This window comes from Lissotriton vulgaris, unplaced genomic scaffold (assembly GCF_964263255.1).
Source record: "Lissotriton vulgaris unplaced genomic scaffold, aLisVul1.2 SCAFFOLD_428, whole genome shotgun sequence".
NCBI lineage: Eukaryota > Metazoa > Chordata > Amphibia > Caudata > Salamandridae > Lissotriton > Lissotriton vulgaris.
This window is the reverse complement of record NW_028254502.1, coordinates 109,978-133,470: the sequence shown is the minus strand read 5'-3', so window position 1 is coordinate 133,470 and position 23,493 is coordinate 109,978. Positions and strand designations below refer to the sequence as shown.

The window sequence follows — 23,493 nt, the reverse complement described above, 5'->3', positions numbered from 1 at the left end:
GCCGAGCAAGTAGTCTGCTCGCCCTCTGACTCACCCAAGATGGCGGACGGAGTTTGCAGGAGCACCGCCTAGTCGGCTGCTTGAGGGATATCGAGGAGAGCGCGAGCATGGGCTGTCAGGTAGGGAGTGCCCAAGGAGCTGATTGTGCTAAAATCCACAATTTTTTCAATTTTTTAAAATAAGCGTCACACACGAAAATACAGTTTTAAAATACAAAGCGTCCCCGGCTCCGCCTCAAGGACCTTATTCTCGGTCAGTTACTCTGGAATGGGGCCGCAGGGCGCACAGCGCTTTTATAGAGGTGGTCAGGGTGGGAGGGCCGAGCAAGCAGTCTGCTCGCCCTCTGACTCACCCAAGATGGCGGACGGAGTTTGCAGGAGCAGCGCCTAGTCGGCTGCTTGAGGGATATCGAGGAAAGCGCGAGCATGGGCTTTCAGGTAGGGAGTGCCCAGGGAGCTGATTGTGCTAAAATCCAAACATTTTTCAATTTTTTAAAATAAGCCTCACACACGAAAATACAGTTTCAAAATACAAAGCGTCCCCGGCTTCCGCCTCAAGGACCTTACTCTCGGTCAGTTACTCTGGAATGGGGTCGCAGGGCGCACAGCGCTTTTATAGTGGTGGTCAGGGTGGGAGGGCCGAGCAAGTAGTCTGCTCGCCCTCTGACTCACCCAAGATGGCGGACGGAGTTTGCAGGAGCAGCACCTAGTCGGCTGCTTGAGGGATATCGAGGAGAGCACGAGCGTGGGCTGTCAGGTAGGGAGTGCCCAGGGAGCTGATTGTGCTAAAATCCACAATTGATTACACCAACTTGCCCCAGCTGAGTGATCAGCCAGTTGTGTCAATTTAAGAACCAGCCAGGGGTGGCAAAAGCTATGCTGCAGCCCCTGGTAGGCCTTGGATGCACCTTTGCCCTTGGCACCTATAGTGCACTATATAGGGGCTGACAAGGTGTTCAGTACCAATTTGGTTATGCATCTAGGGTGCATGGAGTCCATTTTAAGGAGAGAGCAGATAGCCTGGGGCCCTGATTAGCAGGGAACCAGGCCAACTAAGTCGAAAACCATCTAAACACAAGGCAAAAAAATCTGGGGTAACCATAGTCAGGTGTCCACCTTCCTACACTCTTACATTATGACCTTACAGCATCTGCAAGATTTGAATACACTGGTGATGTACTCAACCATTCAAAGTTAATTGAGGGGTGCACCAAGATTGCGTTCTTACCTCCATCTTCTTCGTCCTCTATAATAATGTTCTGGATAGAACACTAGTATCTGTTGCGGCAGATGTTCATTATGTCAAACAGAAAGCCGTGCCTGCTCTATTATATGCGGACAATGCAGTCCTTCTTGCCAGAACGGCCTATGGTTGAAATAATTTAATTCCTAGCTTTGTGTCATTTATGAGAGATCTGGAATTGCCGACAAATTTGACTAAAACATACACATTGGTATGAGGCCCTAGAAATACAAAAACTTGCACCCTCAGCATAGGTGGCAAAAAACTGGATAGAGTGAGCTCCTTTTCTTATCTTGGCCTGGAGTTCCATGACACGTACTCCTGGTCACCCTGCATCAAAAGCAGGATAACCAGCTATATTTGAGCAGTGAGCACTACTTTTTCGCTCGACACATCCATTGGCAAAAAAAAAATTGCCCCGATTCTAGAGATCCAAACAGGAAATGCCTGCCAATTTTAACATATGGTATGGGTATCTTGAAAAGGCTGTAGAGATGTTGGGGTAATCCAGTCGGAGGAGAATAGATTCTGCTATCGGCTACTAAGAGTTTCCACATTTTTCTTTGCATCAGAAGTTAGGCATGGAGTATGTGCAAGACATTATTAATGTTGCTCATTTGGTCCTCTGGTGCTCAATTTGGGCAAATAAGGAAGCTACGCTTAGCTGGGCAGTCATTAATGACTGCCTGTCTTGCAGCCTTGGCCTGACTATTCCATTGTGGAAATATATTAAAGATTCCTTTTTTAGCTCTGGGCTGTGTACATCTGTTTGAGCATCCTGAGACCATTATGAAAAAGAGATAAAGATAGCTTCATTAAGAATAGGCAGGCTGCTGGGGAGCGAGTGAGAGTGGCTAAACCCTTGGTTAGAGATTACTGCATAATCCAGACGTCACCTGTGATTGCTCCCTATTTACTCTCTCTGGCAAACATGTATGAATTATTGGCTAGATTTAGGTTAGGTTCCATACAATGGCTGAAATGTTTCTCATTAGGACAATACTCTACTGCAGCTATTTATATTTGCCCATGTGATGAGCAATCAAGCCAATCCTTATTACATTTTTTCTTTTATTATTACTTGCCGTTTACAAGGAGTTTTTATTACTGTTGTTGCGTAGGTATAAATTCTCTAAGTGTAAAGCTGCACTACTCTTTTTACAGCAACTCAATTACTACAACATGTGCTATCTATTTGCTTGTTTTCTAAAGCGCATTTTTACTCAAAAGAATAGTATGCTGTTTTAAATATAGTGTTTACGTATATAACTGCACTTTGTGACACTGGTTTTTCACTATGATGATGAGTTTTTGATTTATGTATTCAAATTAAATATATTGGTAGTGAATTATTTGTATTATATGCTGCTAGTTATTTTTTAAGCTGCTGAAACTAGATCCTTGTACTGTTATCCCCTTTAAGTGGAGTCTTTTAATGTATTTCATTGTGGATATTTAAAAAAAAAAATTCACATTTCTTTGTGTTTTCATTGTATGTTTTTATCTGTTTCTCTTTTATGATCTGCTTTTGGAAGATTGAATAAAGATTATTTGAATATTTGAATTTGAGTGGCTGTGCATTGATGCATACCACCGAAGCAGCGTTGCCCCTTATCTCCGACAGAAACTGTATGTGTAGTCTAGATCACACTGACAGCCTAGGACAAAAAAGTATCATTTAAGCTTGGCATTGCACACTGAGGGTGAGAGGGGGATATTGGTTTGGAGTCTAAGAATTCACTACTCTTGGGAAGGGATCAATCAGGCTCACAGGAGTCCCTCCCCCAAATACTTTGTCGAAAAGCTTCTAGAAGGGCTACGGTCTGCTCTGCAATGAGATACCACCAGATCAGACTTCCCCAGTGAGTAGCTTGCGAGCTACTGGTATCTCTCCTGCTACCTGTCACTAGCTCTGATGTGTCTAGCCCAGCCCAGTAACTTAGAAGTTTTTGCATGGCTGAAATAATTTAAGTATAGCAAAATTGAAAAGTTTGTTTGTAAAACCAAAATTAGAGTATTAATCAAGGGAGAGGATGTAGCCTTATGGCTAGAGTGGTCACCTCCAAGCTGGGGAACCAGGTTCAAGTCTCTGCAGCGACGCTCAACATCCTGTGATTCTGGGCAAATTACAAAATCTCCCCCTGCCTAACAAAAATGAAGGTGTCCTTATGTAATGAAACCGGTGCTCATGTAAAGCGCTCTGATACCCCATATGGTTGGGTCTAGTTCACGCTATATAAAACTCTAAAAAAAAACAACAGTATCTATTTTTAGAATTCATAAGCCGATGTTTGGAGAAAATGGTTGAATTCTCAAAAAATGTTCACCTTTTTTTAACAGTATTACCTTGTTGCCAAGGGCTTGCAATCTATAGCTAATATGTATTAGCTATGTAAAGGCATTCCCAACTGACAAAGCCTTTTTTACATTTCTTCTGGCTATCCTGCCTGATGCACTGAGGTGATCATGGCTGGTAATTTCCAATGGCGTGGCTGCTAGTGTAGTCTTGTCTGATATCACTATTACACCACTAATACAAATAGTAGCTCAGGATTATTTTCGTTGACCATAAGTAGCTCTTACTACAGAAAAGGTTGGCGACCCCTGCACAGGATACTATACTAAAGAGGCAGAGTAGCTGTCTCCTGAACAACAGCAATCAGTTCACAGGCGATTGGTGCACTAATTGAAGTGCCCTCTGGTGATTACGTACAGTTCTCTGTTGTGTGAATGACATATACTACCTTTTCTTTCATAAGTCAAAGCATGAGGCTGCACATTGATTTATTGATTGGTACAGGATGTTCTATTGAGTTTTGAATGATTAAACTCACAGCATTTCCCTGAGTAAGCCTTGGGCAGCTCGGCTTTTCTGCTGTGCAGGTTAAGTGCTAAAGGGGTGTACTTGGTGCTCATTTGGGCTCAACAGTGGAGTACAGCCACACAACACCAGTAGGTAAGGCTGTGCTTGTTAGCTTGTTACATTCTGACAATCTGAACTCAGTAACCCCTGTTTGCTCAGAACTCTTCAAAATGGTTTCACAGGCTCTGGAGAGAAATTGTCTCCTGAGCCTAGAGACACATGCAAATATAGCATGTTATTACATTGCGTACTATTACATCGCAGTCGTTACAATGACTGCGTTGTTACTACGCAATACCATTACGTCGCAAGTAATTGTAACAACTGTATTGTAAACGCACTGCTTTGCAACAACAGCATTGTAAACGCTGTTCCCGACACATGCAGCCGTCTTTCTGTGATATCAGAACAAAAAGACAGCATGTATTCCTCACTGACCATGACATGTGCCATATTATTACATTCTACACAGCTTGATTGACCTTTGCTCAGCATGTAAGTATACTTTCAGGGACAGATTAATATTTTTTCTCCTCATTATATAAATGTTGGTCACTATTTCCACAGATCTGTCACAAGAGTGAACCAGTCCAGAAGTTTGGTTCCAACTTGTAGTTTTCCTTGGCCTCTACCAGAGCGACTGTAATTCCGCTGGTAATGATGCCCAGGACTGTCTTTGCTGGGACTGAGCCAACTCCTTACTAATTTGTAGGAATCACTTGTAAATTGCATGTATGCCGGGTATGGTTTACATATGCAGCTCCAGGTGCCCAATGCTTTTCTCCTCAGATGCAGACCATTTTCACCGTGCCTCCCTACATTCTCAAATCTCAACCCAAACAATCATATAAATCACAATCACCGCACTTTATATCTATCACTAGCAGCCCGTCCCGACGTTGTCCGGGTATGAATTGCTGCAGGCCAGTAGCATATTGTTTTGTATGATTTCGTTTTGATAGCATTTCTTATCTGTGACAGGCCTGTGAAACGCTTCGATTCACAGTGCACTGCTGATGCACTTAAGAGTGCGCGTTCAGTAGTGTGTGAACTCGAGTTTCCCTACATTATTTTTCCTTGCAATATTATATAGCGCAAACTCGACAAAATGGCATGAGCACAATTTACATTACAGAAGAACACATTCATTTGTGGTAGGCACGGGGAGACAAAGCGATTTGCCTGGATTCACAGGATGTTGAGCTGATGCAGAGATTCGAACGTAGCTCCCCAGCTCTAAAGTTCGCAATTCTAGAACTTGTAGCGGGAGGTGTGTCTAAAAGTGTATGTCGGTGCTGGCCATAAATGAGAGGGACCTGTGCATTTTTCAAATGGGTGGTGAAAAAATATGAGTATGTTGCTGGAGATGTGGGCCGCCGTGCCACCAATGTACTTACCGGGGGCGGGTAAACACCCATTATTCTGCAACTTTCTTTCCGCATACCATCACTCCGAATACTTTCATTACGAAAGTACCATGACTCCGCAATGCCATTATAACGCATGGCATTACATTTTATAAGCTATTACCACGCATACATTTACAACGAAATTCGTTGTAAATGCATGAATGGTAAAAGCATGTTTTTTGTTTATGTTTGGATAAGGTATGTATGGGTATGGGGTATATGTTTTGGGGTACTGAAGTATATGTTTTGGGGTGTTTGGGTATTTTAAGGGTTCAGATATAGTTTTGGGTTAAGGGGGACAGGATAGTTTTAGGGTTTAGGGATAGGTATGGTTTTTGGGGTACAGGGGTATTTTTAGGGTTCAGGGCTAGGTTTGGGTTTTGGGGTATAGGGGTATTTTTAGGGTTCAGGGGTAGGTTTGGGTTTTGAAGTACAGGGGTGTTTTAAGGGTTCAGGGCTAGGTTTGGGTTTTGGAGTACAGGGGTATTTTAGGGTTCAGGGGTAGGTTTGGGTTTTGGGGTACAGGGTTATTTTTAGGGTTCAGGGCTAGGTTTGGGTTTTGGGGTACGGGGTATTTTTAGGGTTCAGGGGTAGGGTTGGGTTTTGGGGTACAGGGGTATTTTAAGGGTTCAGGGCTAGGCTTGGGTTTTGGGGTACAGGGGTATTTTAGGGTCCAGGGGTAGGTTTGGGTTTTGGGGTACAGTGGTATTTTTCCTGTTCAGGGCTCGGTTTGGGTTTTTTGGGTACAGTGGTATTTTTAGGGTTCAGGGCTAGGTTTGGGTTTTGGGGTACAGGGGTATTTTTAGGGTTCAGGGGTAGGTTTGGGTTTTGAGGTACAGGGGTATTTATAGGGTTCAGGGCTAAGTTTGGGTTTTGGGGTACAGGGGTATTTTTAGGGTTTAGGGATAGGTTTGGGTCTTGAGGTACAGAGTATATTTATAGGGTTAAGATGGGTTAGTGTTTAAGGGTGTTGGGGTATTTTAAGGAGTAAGGGTGGGTTATGATTATGGGGTGCATGGGTATTTAAAGGTAGCAGGGTGGGATTAGCACACGATATGAGACATGGCATGAAGGGCGGAACGTACCACACGCCCCCAGCGTTTGTCACGGCCTCAGCACACGCCCACAGCATAACGCAGACACGCCCACAAGGGACTACTTTGCTGGCATGGTTCTTTTACCTTTTAAATGTATATGGTGGGCATCTGCATAGCCTATGTCCGTCTGCTGCAACTGCCCTTTCCAACGCTGTATTGGGTGTTGTGATTGGTGCTGTGGTTCCTGAGATTACCTGCCTCAAAGGTTTGGGCTCTCTCTTCATTATATTAGTATGGATAAGGTGAACTTTACCTTAAGGCAGGGGTATTCAAACTGTGGGGCGCGACCCCCAGGGGGGCCGTGAAGCAATGCAAAGGGGGTCGCGCCTTCACAGTGTCACTTCTGCCCTGGCCTCCAGGGCTTCAGCCCCCCTCCTCCCCCATCCTGTGTCTCAGCCCGGGCTGCTGCAGTGCAGCTCGCGCTCCTGGGGCCTCGGCTGGGCAGTGTCTGGAGTCTTATCTCCGCCCGAGTTTTTCACAGGTCTTTAAAGACCATTAGCATATTTACCTGCCTGTGCTAACTGATTACCAAAGCCTAGTTCTTTTTATGGTTCCAGTACCCCCTGGGCCCCCACTCTGCCTATTCCTTACATTTGTATTTTTACACTTACTGCTGTAGTGTGAAAATGCATTTAAAGAAAATAAATATAAAGTTGGGGTGCCAAAAGAAACATGCCTGCTATGTGTTGTTTAAAGATCCTGCAGAGACCTGCTCTTGACACTAAATTGAGTTATAAATAAAAAAGTAGTATTAATTAGTTATGTGACTTTTCTGTCTTTATTCTCTTTAATTATTAGTCATGGATCATTAAGGCATCCCTAGAACACAATTAAAAGTGCTTTCTATTTATATTTGCTGTTCTAAATATTCACAGATAAGTGCAAAAAATACAGCTGTAGGTGACTGCTTATTTCTGGGCCATCAGAATAATGAGCTGGTAACCCTAATCATTAGACTGGAAATTTGTTGCAGGATCAGCACATTATTTATTTCCTCCACCCTCGATCCTGATTAATGCCATTGTAGCAATAGTTTAACTTATATCTGGAACCCTATGCTTCAAGTTTCTGGGAATGCACCCTGCTTTCAGACTACTCACTTCTCATTCTCGCCTTCACTTTCACGTTCCCCCTGCACTCCCAGCGATCGCAATGCACTCACACTGATCACATGCACTCATAGCGATCACCATGCACTCATAGCGATCACCATGCACTCCCAGCGATCGCAATGCACTCACACTGATCACCATGCACTCATAGCGATCACCATGCACTCATAGCGATCACAATGCACTCACACTGATCACAATGCCCTCTCACTGATCACCATGCACTAACAACATTCACCCACTCACCCTGCACTCACAGTGATCATAATGTACTCACAATGATCACAATGCACTTGCACTGATCACCATGCACTCACAACATTCACCCGCTTACCCTGCTCTCACAGTGATCATAATGCACTCACACTGATCACAATGCACTCACACTGATCACAATGCACTCACACTGATCACCATGCACTCACAACATTCACCCACTCACCCTGCACTCACAGTGATCATAATGTACTCACAGTGATAACAATGCACTCACACTGATCACCATGCACTTACAACATTCACCAGCTCACCCTGCTCTCACAATGATCACTCTGAACTAAAACTTTGCTTGCATTGTTCACTCTGTCGCCCACCCTGCAGTCACACGAGCACACTTCTCACCCTGCACTCATGTGACACTTCACTCACCTGTCCCCACCGGGAAACATCCTTTACAACGAAACTTTTACAACGCAGTGCTTTTACAACGCAGGTTTTACAACGAAAACCATTACAACGCATTGCACTGGGGGGGCGCTCTAGGATAGGGAATAATTTTAATTTACTATCCAACACCTTCCCTACTATTCACGGGGACTGGAGTTGGAATAGTAAATTAAACTATTCACTATCCAGCACCCCAAAGCGCTATGCGTTGTAACAGCATGCGTTGTAAAAACTGCCTTGTAACAGCATGCGTGGTAAAAGCATGCGTTGTAATGTCATTCATCCGTACCCACCTTACTGCTCAATCTGTAGCTCACTCAAACAAGGCCATCACTAACCATGCACTAATTCGTCCCACTCTGCACTTACAGCCGAACCCAAATTCATATGGTCACCTCACTCACCCTGCAGTCACTCCTTTTACCCTACTCTCACACTGTTGCATTGCTCACCATGCAGTCACATGGGCACTCTTGTCACCCACACAGTGCAGAAGGTTAAAGTGCCTGGTACAAAGAAGATGTACCATGCACATCACAGAACTGAGTGTGAGTAAACTATGAGTAGCGCTATAAGAAAATGAAATGTTTGTCAGACAGGTGCTATAGAGAGATGAGGTGTATTGTTGGTGAGTGGTAGTGAGGGAATTCATGGAGAAGGTGGAAAGACTGTTGCACCGTGTGCGACCAGTGCTTGGACAAGCCCTGGCTGGGAGTGTTAACCCCCCCCCCCCCCTCCCCCCTCCCCCCCGAGGTTCGGGTCTAGTGGATCCCCTGCTTCTGCCTATTATTTACATTTGTAGTGCGCTACTGTTACCAAAAGGTGTACTGGGGCTAATAACCATCTGCCTGCAATGCGAGAGAGGGATCCGGGGTTGGGAGAGGAGATAAGAGAGGGATGGAAGGAAGGGGGTGAGAAGAAAGGGGCATGGGTAAACTGCTTAACTCTGCAGAAGACCGCCACGGTTTGAATGCACCCTTGCTGCTCCCGGCCATGGCCAGGTGAGCTTCTAATGTGGCAGTGCGTATTCCTGCAGATTGGGAGGCCCTTCACAGAGGTTGACTAGACACCTTTCTGATGTTAATTGCTGTATTTTGGTTATAAACTGATACTGATGGAGTGAAATCTTTCATCCGTATTACTGTGTTTAAGAAAATTCTAAATAATAAAGCAATGCTGCCCAAAAATACGCAGCATCACAGAACATTATTTACATTTTCTACTCACACAATTTAGTCAAGCCTGTCGCATAATTTGGTCCTCACCTTCCTCATAACCTAGAGGTTTCGAATTTTTTGTCAGGAGGGGGTCCTTACGCTTGAAAATGTTGACAGGGGGGTCTCGGCATCCAAAAGTTTGAGGACCTCTGCCTTAAGGTGACACTACAAAAGCCTATGCCAATATGAACAGGCAGTACCCCTTTTCGTCTCCTGTACCAGATTTGCATTTCCACATGAATACTGCTTCTGAAAAATCAAATGGTCTACGGTTTTGACCAAACTACCTCTCCGCCATGCTCGAATTCTTAAATTAGTAATGAACTGGTTAGAAATAATTTATTTAAGGCTATTTAGACAAGCCTCGGGAGACCAATAAAATGAGTTACAATACTCTGACGTTTGTAATAAAACATTCAGTTCTCACCCCTTGTTGTATGGATCACTTTGTGGTGCAGCTAATACCATGATGGGGCATTTGCTTGGATAGGATGATCTAACTACTAACACTGAGATCACCAGCCCCTCTAAGCAGTGGGTACATTTGAGAGGGGTCATGAAGGGTGGGAGGATGGATCTGGTGAGAGAGTCAGAGCAGAGGCTGCGGATTGGCAGGGAGGAGCATTAAAACATCTTCTTATGTCATGGAAGGGGTTCAGAGCGAGTCATAGGCTGAAGCCTGAACCTCATGTGATGTTACCAGCCAGATTTTCCTGTTGGTGTACTCGTGTCCAGTATTCTCACACCCGGACAATCTGTGTACGGTAACACTGGTCGGTTATAATTGAATGCAGCGGTGTCCAACCTGGAAATACGGCTTCTCCAAGACTATAATCCGGGGTTTCCTGTTAATATGTGCTGTGTATAGCTCTACAAAATGGCAAAAGTACAGGAGTTTGAGTTGTGTAAAAACACAACAGTCCAAATTGCCAAAAAGTAGGAACAAAGATACAAACATCATCTGCTGACCAAAAAGGGAACATAATAGGAGACATCATGAGTGGTCCCTATGTCCACACATGCTCTAGCACTGAAAGAACATTTTCCCATAAGCCGAAAGATGTACTTTCCCCCATTCCTTTGGACAATCACCAAGTAGGACTCATTATGTCTGGACCTAATGCCCGTCCTTTGTAACTGCAAAGAAATATACTGAGTTTTAAAGAGAACGCATTTTAGTAAGAATGTTTACAAAATCCTTTGCTGCAGGCTCAGCAAGGCCACAGCCTTGAACGATAACCTGGAGCACTTACCTCCTGCGCCAAGGTTCCCATAGCCGGTGGTCCAACACCTGGTCCCAGTTCTGAATTGGTGTGTAGCATAAGGCAGGCAGACAGGCTGGATGTTATTAGTGAAGAGAATGTCATCTGACATTTTCACGAGTGCAACATCATAGCTGCTTGGAATGTCCATAGAGTTGAAGTAGTCTGTGAAGTTCTCGTGAAAAATGATTTTTTTTATGCTTCTTTCAAAGAAAAGAGAATAAACGTAGTCTATGTCCGATACGGCATACACTTTGGATCCTAGAGCGGCTATTCTCCAGCCACTGAGATCACTAACTTCAAGCCTGCGGAGAAAAAGAGGATGTATTTAAATTGAGAGACAATACTGAGGTTCCTGCTCTACATGAACTACAGTCAGGGGAGACTGGTGACAGGAACGTATGAAAGACATCTTATTATGAGGTTGGAGGAAATCTTATTCATTTGGTAATGGAAGTTACTGATTGAATCGGCATTGTGAGCTTTGAGGAATACACTCTCCTTGCAGAGTTCTTCACTGGATTTTAACCAAGGCAAACCTGGCAACATTTCAGAGAGGAAAGGTTCCTGGTATCTGGGAAAAAGCTGTGTAAATTGTTGTGGAAAAAATTGGTTTATGTGGTTTCTGAACCAGATAATTATCTAACTCTGGGCCGAATTTCATGCTGATTACCCCCAACCTCATAAGGAGGTCCATAGCATCTCTCACAATAGGTCTCTGCTTGGCATAAACATGTCAAAAAGCCAGGCCTCTCCCAAATGCTGTACCACATGAACAGCAGCCAGTAATTACACCTCCCAGCCTTCATGTCAGTATAGCTTACTCTATTGTTTTCAAACACAATGACACACCACATCAGGGAGCTAATTACTGCCAATAAAGAGAAGAAAACCCACCGGAAATGGTTTACAGCTTGAAATTATCTCAACAGCAAAATCATGTTGTTGCAAAGTTACATTTACAATACGGTTTTAGAAAAATGCTTACTTCACCTTGAACAAACGTTTTGATAAATAGTCAAACGTTTAACTTAGTAGAATTTTCGTAACATGAATTGATCAAGTAACATTTCTTTTAATCATAAACATGCCTTGTTCACATTCTTCACAGAAAAAAGATACAGCAGCCCTACAAAGACTTTGAAGCTAGTCACGGTAAAGGAATACTTTTTTAATATCCAGCGTGTCCAACTTTTATATTTTAAACACCTGGCCTTGTGATTTGTAGGGCAAATTAAGGGGTAAATTAGCTCATGTATAAAAGACGGTTCTACATGCTAAAATTGTTTTCTAGGACATATATTACAGCAGTGTTCTATCGTTAAGCCTTTCAGGCTACAAGTGCAAGTCAGAAAGCATTATTTTGTAGTAACTCATCTTGATGGGGCAAATGTAGCAAACAGTCAACATGTGACACTTAGGTTTATGTCACTGGTGCAATTCCTGTGCCCCATTACTGGGGCCTTATTGAAAAGTTAAATAAGTGATTGGGATTACCCAATTTTACATCATATTTACGGGTCAGGGCACACACCGAAAATCTCACTGTACCCAGCACCAAATGTCAGCAAAAACAAACAGAAAATGTTTGGAATTGAGGAGGTGGAGAAGGATTCAAAAACATGCCCTTCCTCACTCACATCAATGTACTCCTTTACCACAAGAGAAAGCCCCAACAAAACCGTCACTTACTGCAGGACGTCATGCAGATGAGACCAGTATAGAATACATCCCTTCCCATCATTCAAAGTGAACATTTGTGCTATCACAGGCCGAGATCGAAGAAAGCAGTTGGTTGAAACTAACAGTGAGAACTGCAGGACCCTTGGCCAACTAATATTCGTGCTGGATTGCAATACCAATAATCTCTGATACATTGAGATTCATGGGGCATATTATCAAGGGATTTATCTCTGCTTTTTTGGCTTTAAAAGCCAAGAAAGCGGAGATAAAATCATCTGCCTATCAGCAACAGGGTGCTTACACGCAAATTTGCATGTTAGCACCCTTTTTCTCTACGCTTCCCCTTGCATCTCTAATGAGATGCAAAGGGGGCGTTCAAGAGAAAAATAATAGGAGAAATGTTGTTAAGCGACATTTCTCCTATTATCAAGGATATCGCTAACCCTGTTAGTGATAAAAAAGCAGCGCTAACCGCGGTTAGCGCTGCTTTTTTTACACCTGGTATTTTCCTGATAGCCATGATATCCTATGGAAGGTGGATATCATGGCTAAGTTTGTGAGCCCCTATCATCAAGCTGATGCCAAACTTTGGGAGATTATTGTTGGTTTTCCAGCGATAATCTCTCATTTGGCAGTTAGCGTGAGGATTTTTATCACTTCTGAGATAAACGTTGCTAATAGCAAGTTATCTCAGCGATAATTTCTGACGATGCTTAGCAATAAAAAAATCGTTGCAAAGCCTAGTTAGCGATAAATATTGCTACTCATTGGTAATATGCCCCCTTGTCTCTCAAACACGTTTTCTATGGCAGAGAAGGCCTAAGTGCCACTGGCATGGGCTACAATGGTCAACAGCCCAACATCACATCTTCTCCAAGCTCCGCTGCACTCGCCCAATAGTGGGAATGATAAACAAGGCATGGTTTCAAATGTGGCCAATGTCAGTGGTTTTCTGCAGTTAGGAACAAAAGGTGACCCAGAACCTACAGCTTGACGATTCTAATACTTTCATTAACAATGAGACTACAGTAAGGAAGTATAGTTAATACTGGTCTGTAATATATATTACCTTTGGTAGGTGTTGGGTGAACTCCCCTATAAATAGGCAAAATATTGTTAAAGAAAAGTACAGCCTTTCAAAATGTGTGCATCTTCCGAAGGGCTGTAATATCTCAATTACTTACCGGTAATTGCATTACTCTGAGTCCTACTCCCTCGCTTCCATTACTTCTTAGTCGAGGCAACCCTGCCTCACCAGACACCCATGCCACGTGATTTTATCACACGGGGGCTATAAGTAGCCCCCAACCCCCTCAAACCTCCTGTTTTACCACAGAGACCAAAACCACTATTCAGGATTCATAGTGGAAAGAACCCTGTACCCAAAAACATCAGCACGGTCAACCTCCTGGCCAATCCGGTAATGAGAGGCAAAGGTCAACGGCGAAGCCCAGGTGGCAGCCCGACAAATCTCCGAAATGGAAGCCACTTGAACTTCCGCACATGATGCCGCCATGGACCGAGAGGACCGACCCTGAACCCCCAAAGGAGAAAGGTGCCCCGCTGCCTTGTACGACAAAGAAATCAGAGACCGAACCCAACGACTCAAGGAAGGAGTAGAAGGAAGCAAACCCCGATTCACAGGCCCAAAATTAACAAAAAGTGAATCAGACAAACAGAAAGGAGCAACCCGTTCCAAATAGACCAGTAGAGCCCGCTGAACATCCAAAGAGTGCAGCCGCACCTCAGACTTTGACACAGGAGAATCAAAAAAGGAAGAACCAACTCCTGATCCCTGTGGAACTGAGAATCCACTTTAGGACGAAAGGAGAGGCCTCAAAACAATCCTGTCCTCGAAAATCCGACAAAAAGGATGCTTGGAAGAGACAGTGCCCAGCTCACCCAGGTGGCGAGCAGAGGAAATGGCCACCAAAAAGAAGTTCTTGAAGAACAAATGCCGCAGATCCACAGAAAGCAAGGGCTCAAAGGGAGGGGACATCAGAGCGTTCAAGACCAGAGACCGATCCCAGGTGGGAAAATGCCGCAGAGGGGCCGGAAGAACATTACCCAAACCCTTAAAAAGGCAACTAACCAACCTTTTAGGATCGGAGAGATTGCCCCAAGAGCTCCGAAACGTAGTAATCGCAGACCACTGCAAACGAAGGTAAGAAACTTTCAAACCCAAGCAACACCCTCTTGGAGAAACAGCATCACCTCAAACAAAGAAGAGGAAGCAGGCATTGAGGGTGGTAGTCAGGGGACCTAGGTGAGATTTTGTTGCCCCGGTCAGGGCTGCGTTTCCATGCGGGTGCGCGAAATATAGTTAGTACAACTAACTATATAGGAGCAATTTCAATGGTTTTTTAAATGCTAATTCCTAACTATATAAGGCCTGAAACCTATGTTTTATTCAGTGAATTTCAAAGGTTTTTTATATGCTAATTCCTAACTATATAAGGCCTGAAACCTATGTTTTTTTCAGTGAATTTGCAAGATTTTTTAAATGCTAATTCCTAACTATATAAGGCCTGAAACCTATGGTTTTTTCAGTGAATTTGCAAGGTTTTTTAAATGCTAATTCTACTAGCGAATAACGTTTAAATATGTTAATATCCTTGTGGGATAATCCTGAGCAGCCCTAGGGGGTCAGGGTGTTTCTACCCTGCCCCCTTTTTGCATTCTACACGTTTGTTTTTCTGCTTCTTTTGTGCCTCGGTCTACCTAGCACAAGATGAATGCCAACACTTCCTGGTTAGAAGTGTTGACAGCCAATGAGCATGCTGCTTTCCTGTGAAAGGCATGCTGATTGGCTGCCACTGTCTGTCAACACTCCAAACCAGGAAGTGTTGGCAGCCATCTTGTGCCTCGGTAGAACCAAGGCACAAGAAAGCAGTGAAACAAAGGTGCACAACACCCAAAGGGGGCAGGGTAGAAGCACCCTGACCCCCTGGGCCTGCTCAAGGGGTCCCACAAGGCCCCCCCAGGCCCCAATTTAAAAAAACAAAAAATTCAGAAAATTGCAGGGGTACACGCACTGTACAGAATACAGTAAGCTTACAGTAAGCTTACTGTAAGCTTACTGTACTCTGTACAGTGCACGTACCCTCGCGATTTTCCGAATTTTTAAAAAACAATTTGGGCCCTGGGGGGCTTGTGGGACCCCCCGAGCAGGCCTAGGGGGTCAGGGTGCTTCTACCCTGCCCCCTTTTTGAGTTCTACACGTTTGTTTTTCTGCTTTCCTGTGCCTCAGTCTACCAAGGCACAAGATGGCTGCCAACAATTTCTGTTTTGGAGTGTTGACAGACAGTGTCAGCCAATCAGCATGCAGCTCATACTCGGGAAGGTACTGAGTACGGTAAGCTTACGTGCACTCACGGTGTCCCACATATAGATATATAATTTGGGAAAATTAAATTTTCTCAACAACTACTGGAGCGATTTTCACCAAATATAAAAAAGGCACTACTGCATACCAGTCCCTACCATTTTGCCAAGTTTGGTGTAATTCCATTCAGCCGTTCGGGCTGTAGCCGTGTCTAAAGGTCCTATGGAAAATTGCATTGGGCTACATTTCACATTCAATTTTTTCAAAACTACTGGAGGGATTTACACCAAACATGCAAAAGGCACTGCTGCATACCAGTCCCTACCATTTTGCCAAATCTGGTGTAATTTCGTTCAGCCGTTCGAGCTGTAGCCTTGTCAGAATGTCCCTATGGAAATTAACATGGGGAAAACACGTTTTGGGAACCCCCTTTTTTCTCAGCCCCCGCTTGACAAATCCCCCCCAAACTTTCAGGGAAGGAGCGGGACGCAGCGAGGCAAATTTAAGGAAAATTACAGGCAGATCCCTCAATCGGCGCCAAAGTTATTCCCAATAGAATGTTCAGAATTTCCTATGGTAACTAGGTCCTAACTATATATACCTACTGGCAACAATCGTCAAGACCTCCTCCTAGGCGAAATGAAGAGACGAACCCCACGGCTTCAGGCAAGGCAATGTTTTTATTCTTTCAATCTTTCAAGGATGACGCGTTTTAAGTATCAAAGTGCTCTTGATCTATATAAATACTTTACTGACCTAATCCCGAAACCCTTCCCACCCTAAAGCCTAAAACCTACCTTGCCGCCAAAATACCACTGCCCACCCTAAAAATACAATTGCCTCCCAAATACCCTTACCCAACCTAAACCCTAGAAATACGTCCCTAATACCCTTACCCAACCTAAACCCTAAAAAGACACTTGCCATCCAAATACCCTTACCCACCCTAAACCCTAAGAATGCAGTTCACACCCAAATACCCTTACCCACCCTAAACCCTAAAATGCCCTTGCCACCTAAATAACCCTACCCACTCTAAATCCTAAAAATACCCTTGCCACCCAAATACCCCTTTCCACCTGACACCTTCAAAATACCCTTGCCACTCAAATACCCCTTATGTATAATAAGGGGAGGGGTTGTGCAGCCTCCCTTCCAAAGCCTTAATTGGCCCCGGGGACCCATCTTCTGGGGTCAAACTGTAAAAAAAGGGGAGGGGATATGTGTGCCCCCCTCCTCGAGCCTTGATCGGCCCTAGGGACCCCCTCCTCTATGCGAAATTTCATTAAAATGAGAAGGTGGGCTGTGTTGCTTCTCTTCCCCATGCCAATTGTGTCCCTGGGACCCCATCCTCGGGGCCTCGATAAATTATAGTTAGGTTCCCCAATGCCTATCCTGCACACTCACTATGCAACACATATTTAGGGGAAGGAATTGTGCAACCTCCTCCTGAGCCGCATTTGGCCCGGGGGAACCATCTCCTGTGGCCGAATTCAATGAAAAAAGCATGGGAGCCGAGTCTTAGCCTCTTTTCCTGAGCATTACCAGACCCAGAGCCTTCTTGGGCCCTGGGAGCCACACTGACAGTTCCACAGATGGGTGCCCTTGTGTCCACCTGGGCACCTACAAACCACACATTGGTGGCCACGGGGTGGGGGAGACCCAGGGCTGCCTGCAGCCCCAGCCGACTCTCCGCATGCTGCTGGAGCTGTAATTGCTTCCATCCAGAGGGAGCAGATGTTTTTTTTTTCTACTGGAAACCTTTATATTGAGGATTTTCACAGATGAAAATAGCTTCAATACAAGGCATTGACAGCTTACTAAAGCAGCCACCTTATTGTCATACATTTCAACAGCATGATATGAAGTACAATTCTGCATAAGGAGTATATGGCAGCAGAAGCTGTGCATACATTGAATACACAATGGAGGATCAAGGCAGGTATGTTTTTTTTTTTCATGTGCTATTGGGTACACTAAAAACAACCAAACTAAACAGTTGAACCAGCAAGGTCGGCGGGATACTGTTTGCGAGTGACAATATATCAAGGAGCCTCGTGGCCTCATGGGGGAAGGGTTTACAATGGGGACGAGAGGAGAGAGATACAGCAGGTGTAAGGCAAAAGCAGACCTGTTCCGTCTGGACTATGTTGTCTCAGCATGGGTATGTTTCACACAAAGAGTTAGTGCGCTCTATGCTTGGGCTGTGTGAAGTATGAGCATTCCAGGCAGGTGAAGAAATCTATCAAGGGTTGCCAGATAAGGGCTTGTGATTGTGTGTGCTATCATATGGGATAAAAGCACAGTGGCCATATCATGCCAGAGGCGCATGAGCCACTGTGGAATAGGGGGGGCAGAGGGTTGCTTCCAATTAAGCACTAAGAGTTGCTTGGCAGCGCCCAGCATTAGACTTACAAGGCACCAATCAGTGTGTGTCATCGCCTCCAGATCCACAAGGGAGGATGCCCATAACGACTGTGGTTTACGAATCTGGGAGGGGGAAACCCAGCGTGTCTTTAATGTGGTCAAGGACTTTTTTCCACTTAGTAGAGTAGAGAGCACACCCTTAATATCAACAAGAGAGAAAGGGCATGAGTCGGCACTCCTGTACCCCAGTCAATTCATAACCACATCGCTGCTACAGGAATTTTCCTGCTGTGCTGCTTGTTTATGAACAGGGTGTGGTCGTGACGGAACCATTCCGTCATCAGCACAGCTCAACCGTGACTGATGACGGAATGGTTCCGTCACCAGCATCGAAGGGGATAAACAACAACAGAGGAGTGACCAAGTAAAAGGATAATTAAACAAAATGTGCTCAAAAGAATTTATATTGTGGTGTCTTTTTTTGTATCTCTATACTGTACGTATAAATGTGTGCACAAACCGTCATACACACACCCACATGCACAAGCACAAAGTACTTTATCTCTATCTCCCCTTAAGGAACCGAAACCCCCTTTGAGGAGGATACCTCCCAAAGGGCTAATATCCAAAGTGTTTCGCAGGAGGGAAGGAAAAATCTTTCCTTTTTATGAAGGACCCTCACTCACCACTAGTTGGTGACATGCTTCATCATTGGGTCCCCGCTGGGGTGGCCGAATACCCCCCCAGCGTGCTACAACGCCTGATTGCAGCGGAGCGGGATGTGGTGAGTGCAACAGTGCCCAAATTAGAATGTGATTATAACTTTGTGTGTAGAATTAAAAAATGCAAGATTGTAGCCTTTACAAAAGTCTTTAATAATGGCCAACCTGAATTGGATTAAAAACCAAAGTGGACGGACTACCAAGGTTCTGTGCTAGGGAACCTGAGTCCTTTAAATATAAAAAGTGGTCAACATGTTTCTGCAGGTTTAAATGCAATTTGCTCAGCATTCGTCAGGACTTATCAGAAAAGTCCTCCGGTGGTGTACGCGCGCTAAGGCGCACCCTCCCGTGAGGCTCTACGTGTGAAAAAATATCTTATTTGATGGTTTTACGGTCAGTATCCGTGGTTATTCACTGCGATTTGCAGGAATAAACAAAAAACCTGTGGAGAGAAAGAGGACAAACAATAACACACTTTGACATACAATTACAAATAGTAAGGTCAAATGCGTTCTTTCTTAGTGCATGGCCATAAAATTTACACAATATCAGGAGATATCGAAATCAATGCTCCCTTTACAATGACTAACAGAGGGGGGCCATCCAACTAGTATAGAGTGCTTCCCATGATTATTGGGTACAACACCATAGGCAGAGTTAGAAATCTGACCATCATGGAGAAATTTACCTCAAGCGCTACTATTCAAGCTACTTCTCATCAATTAGGTATGGTTAAATGCGAGCATTATTTACTTAGCTCGTCATTGCCATTTAAATAAAACAAACAGAATATTTGTAGATTTTCGTCGAGCGTGGTAATATGCCTGAATCATACATAGGGAGAACCAGGATAAGTCCCCTTAACACGAAAGTTAGAGGCAATGTCGCAGTGATCACATATAGCAACATAACTCACTTAGCGGGTGAAATAGACTCGTCCCTTCGGTGAGGACAGCGCAGGTTCACTTCACGCGGTGTCTCTCTGAAGGGGAAAAAAGATGTAATGAGCCCTCAGATAGTAAGTGAGCACCCGTACTGTTGGTAGCTAGTTTAATGGATAAAAGACTTACTTAAGCACTCGCGACTCCCCGCGGTATACCTGCTCTCTCTGCTGCTGTCTCCCGGAAATGTAGGTATTGGGCTGGGAGAGGCATTATATTTTATTTTACACTGATACGCCGGGGCCGGTCACGTGGATGACGTGACACTACGTAACTGCCGCCTGGTCGGATGCCTTAAAGTGACAGTTTCTAAAAAAGACCCAAGATGTGGGTTCGGTTCCGGATGTGACCGGAAATGGTGATATCTTATCTAAAACATTTTTTTGTAATGTTAGTCCATAGGCACATAATAAAATGTGCAAATGAATTTCAGAAAGCCCACATTCCTTATTACAGCCAAATGATCATTATACGATCCCAAACTCGAGGCGCGCCCTCAATATCACACGCAGTACGCATGAGACATCGGAAAAACACACCCACAAGTGGTCGGTGACTGTTACATGTTAGCAACCCTATCAAAAGTGATCAGTACAGTGTGTAAATGTAGTCAATGTGCAGACAAGTTCTGTGAAAGCGCTAGTCGCACTAAGGGACCCTGATGAAAGGTTATCCATAAATAGTACGAGCCTGACATTAACAAAAACTGGTGTCCCCATGTCATGAAATCTGGTGTGGCGCTGTTAAGAAGTGGGCAACAGCAGGAAACCTGGTTATCAGAGCATGTTGCAATGCGTAAACCTGGATGTATTACAAGATTTACCGATTCATTTCGCAGTGCAAGACAGCATACAGACTGATATCGCAATGGTACTACACACTGACCCACACCTTTACCGAACCACCTTGGACTTTTGCTGGTGGTGTAATACAGGTCCTGGAGACTTTAAACACATATGGTGGGTGTGCTCTCTGTTGTTGTTTATGAATTGACTGGGGTACAGGAGTGCCGACTCATGTCCTTTCTCTCTTGTTGATATTAATGGTGTATTGAGCAGCGTGCAGCTGTGAGAGTACGACCTTTTTTGAAATATTGTAGAGATTTCGTCTGACAAACCATGGAGGACCAGGGTCTTTCCTTTTCTAGGGAAGAAGTGGATGCTATATTAGGGGCCAATTCCCTATTTTCTGACCCACTATTAGCGCATGCCATCTCGCAAACTGGGGATTGGGAAAAACTAGGAGACCTCAAGCGCAGTAGGATCAGGGCCATATTACATGGAACCATGATTAAAGAATACTTGAACAACAATGCAGCACCGAAGGGGTTGCTAGTAAAGCATGCCCCCAGAATATTTCTCGACGATGTAGTATTCCGCAAGGAGTGGGCGCAGATTGCGTGGCACTGCATGCGGGACTGGGGCATATTAATTATTAAAACTGCACTACGCCTCTCGGAAGCTCTCATGGTAGAGATACAGACTACAGAGGCCCATTTCAGAGCTACCATCACGGGTTATAAAAAAAGACTCGATGAGCTTAACAAAGAGCAAAACGAGTTCAAAGAGAACTTGGCTCAATCAAAGTCGCTGAAATTACAGAAAGATCTTAAGAGGTGGTCCTACGCCAAAGTCAATCCCTATTACTGTCCTGAGCTTACCCCTCCCACTAGTTCAGGGTTTAACTCTGATACATCTGCAGACTCTAACACAAGTGGTTCAAGCACCGATCGATTCTAGACGGCTGCAATTATTTGGTAGATCTTTCATTCAATATTTATGAGTACTATCGGCCTATAGCTTCTGACATTCAGGAAATCTTTCCCTTTCTTAGGTATTACCGTGATGGCGGGATCTGAGGCTGAGCCTGAAATGCGGCCAATGGATATATATTCCCTGAATACTGCATGTAAGAGGTTGGATATTGTGCCAGAGAACATCTTGAAGAATTTTGCAGAATAGCCGTCTGGGTGGGGTGCCTTTCCTATTTTAGGAAGCAAATGGCTAGGTGGATTTCCTTGTTCATTAAAGGGTTGTTGATCATTTGTTGTTCTTCCTGAGAGATGTTGGGAAGGGTACATGAGTTAAGATAGTCCTTTGTTTTGGATAGAGGAGTATGGTTATTTGAGTTATACAGGTCTTCAAAGAACTTTTTCCAGAATGGCCCCAAGAATGCCAGCAGTGAATGTGGTGACAGTCCCATCAGTAGCCCTTATGGCCGATATGATAGATCTGTTTTTGGTGTATTTGAGGTAGTTTGTGAGAGATTGACCCGCCTTGTTGCTGTTGCAAAGTCTACCTGCCCTGATCACATCAATCCACTTCTGGGCCCTCTGACTCAGGATGTCCGCTTGCCATTGCGATAGGTATGTGTTCTGCCGTGCCTGCCCCAAGTGCTGGAGGCCCTGATAGGTGCGTGAAATCAAACCTCTAGTGCCATCATAGGGTCTAACTAGTGTCTCAAAGGGGGTATATTGCCTCGTACCCCCCCTGGGCATTAGAAGGGTGCAGCGCCCAGTAGAGGAGCTGACAATATTGCAGCCCGTCGATTTCAGGAACCTGGAATTCCATTTTGCATTTAATGGAGGCACCCTTGAATAAGTCGTACAAGATACAGCAGTCTCCACCCCCCAGTAGGTAAACGGATGGGTTTCAAGTGCCGGATTGCCTTTTGGATTGTGAGCCAGTGAAGTATTTGAAGAGGGGAATGTGGTGAGCCCTCGCTTGAGCGCTATCCTACCCCATTTCTCGAGAACAGTTCTAGTAGGGGTCACTATGTAGGCACTTAGTGGCCTCGCAAATCTAGGGAGCCATGCAAGATCCCAAAGGAGCCTACAGACTACCGCCTGGTCCATGTAGAACCAGTGCTTCTCGCTCTCCCTCACTATCACTTCCAAGATATAGCAAAGATGTGCCACCCAGCAATAGTCAAGAAGGTTTGGGCATACTATCCCCCCGATCCCTGGGGAGCATTAGCACAGTGTTTGAGAATATGGATTGCTTTCCTCCCCAGATAAAGATGTGTATGTCTCGCTGGAGGCGCACAATGTCATCATGGGGGATGGGGGTCGGCAGGGTTTGGAACAGGGAGAGAGTCTTGGGGAGGATGGTCATTTTGACTACATTGAGCCGACTCAACCATGACGCATGTAGGGGCTGCCTTTGCCAGAAGTCTTCTAGGATGGATTTCCAGTAGCCTGACCAGTTACCTCTCATTCAGGTCATGAAGGTAGGGGTCCCATTAATGCCCAGGTATCGTATGGCTTTTGGGGCCCATTGGAAAGGGGCGAAAGACTGTAGGGCAATAAGCTCCAACTTGAGGATTGTTAGGTTTGGGTGTGAGGTTTAGAAATGTTAACCTTAAAGCCTGAAACCTGCTCAAAATCTGTAATGGCGTGTATCACCTCAGGGAGGGACACAGCAGACTGGAAAAGAGTAAGCAGCAGGTCTTCTGCAAAAAGGCATATCTTGTGGGGACTCTTTCCAAAGGGGATGTCAACAATAAGCTCCTTGTGCCGGGTGGTGATGGCCAGAGGATCAACTGCCAGTGCAAACTACAGGGGAGAACGGGGCACCTCTGCCGAGTGC

At 44.7% G+C, this 23,493-nt stretch overlaps 1 protein-coding gene across 1 annotated transcript in view; it reads right to left on the bottom strand.

The window, feature by feature from the left end:
- LOC147659516 (transmembrane protease serine 9-like) overlaps positions 1-23,493 on the bottom strand; it is a 680,763-nt gene that overhangs the window by 616,322 nt on the left and 40,948 nt on the right. The window contains exon 3 of the mRNA XM_086951678.1: positions 10,860-11,173. Coding sequence (XP_086807804.1) covers positions 10,860-11,173 — 314 coding nt within the window. The remainder of the gene's footprint in view (positions 1-10,859; positions 11,174-23,493) is intronic.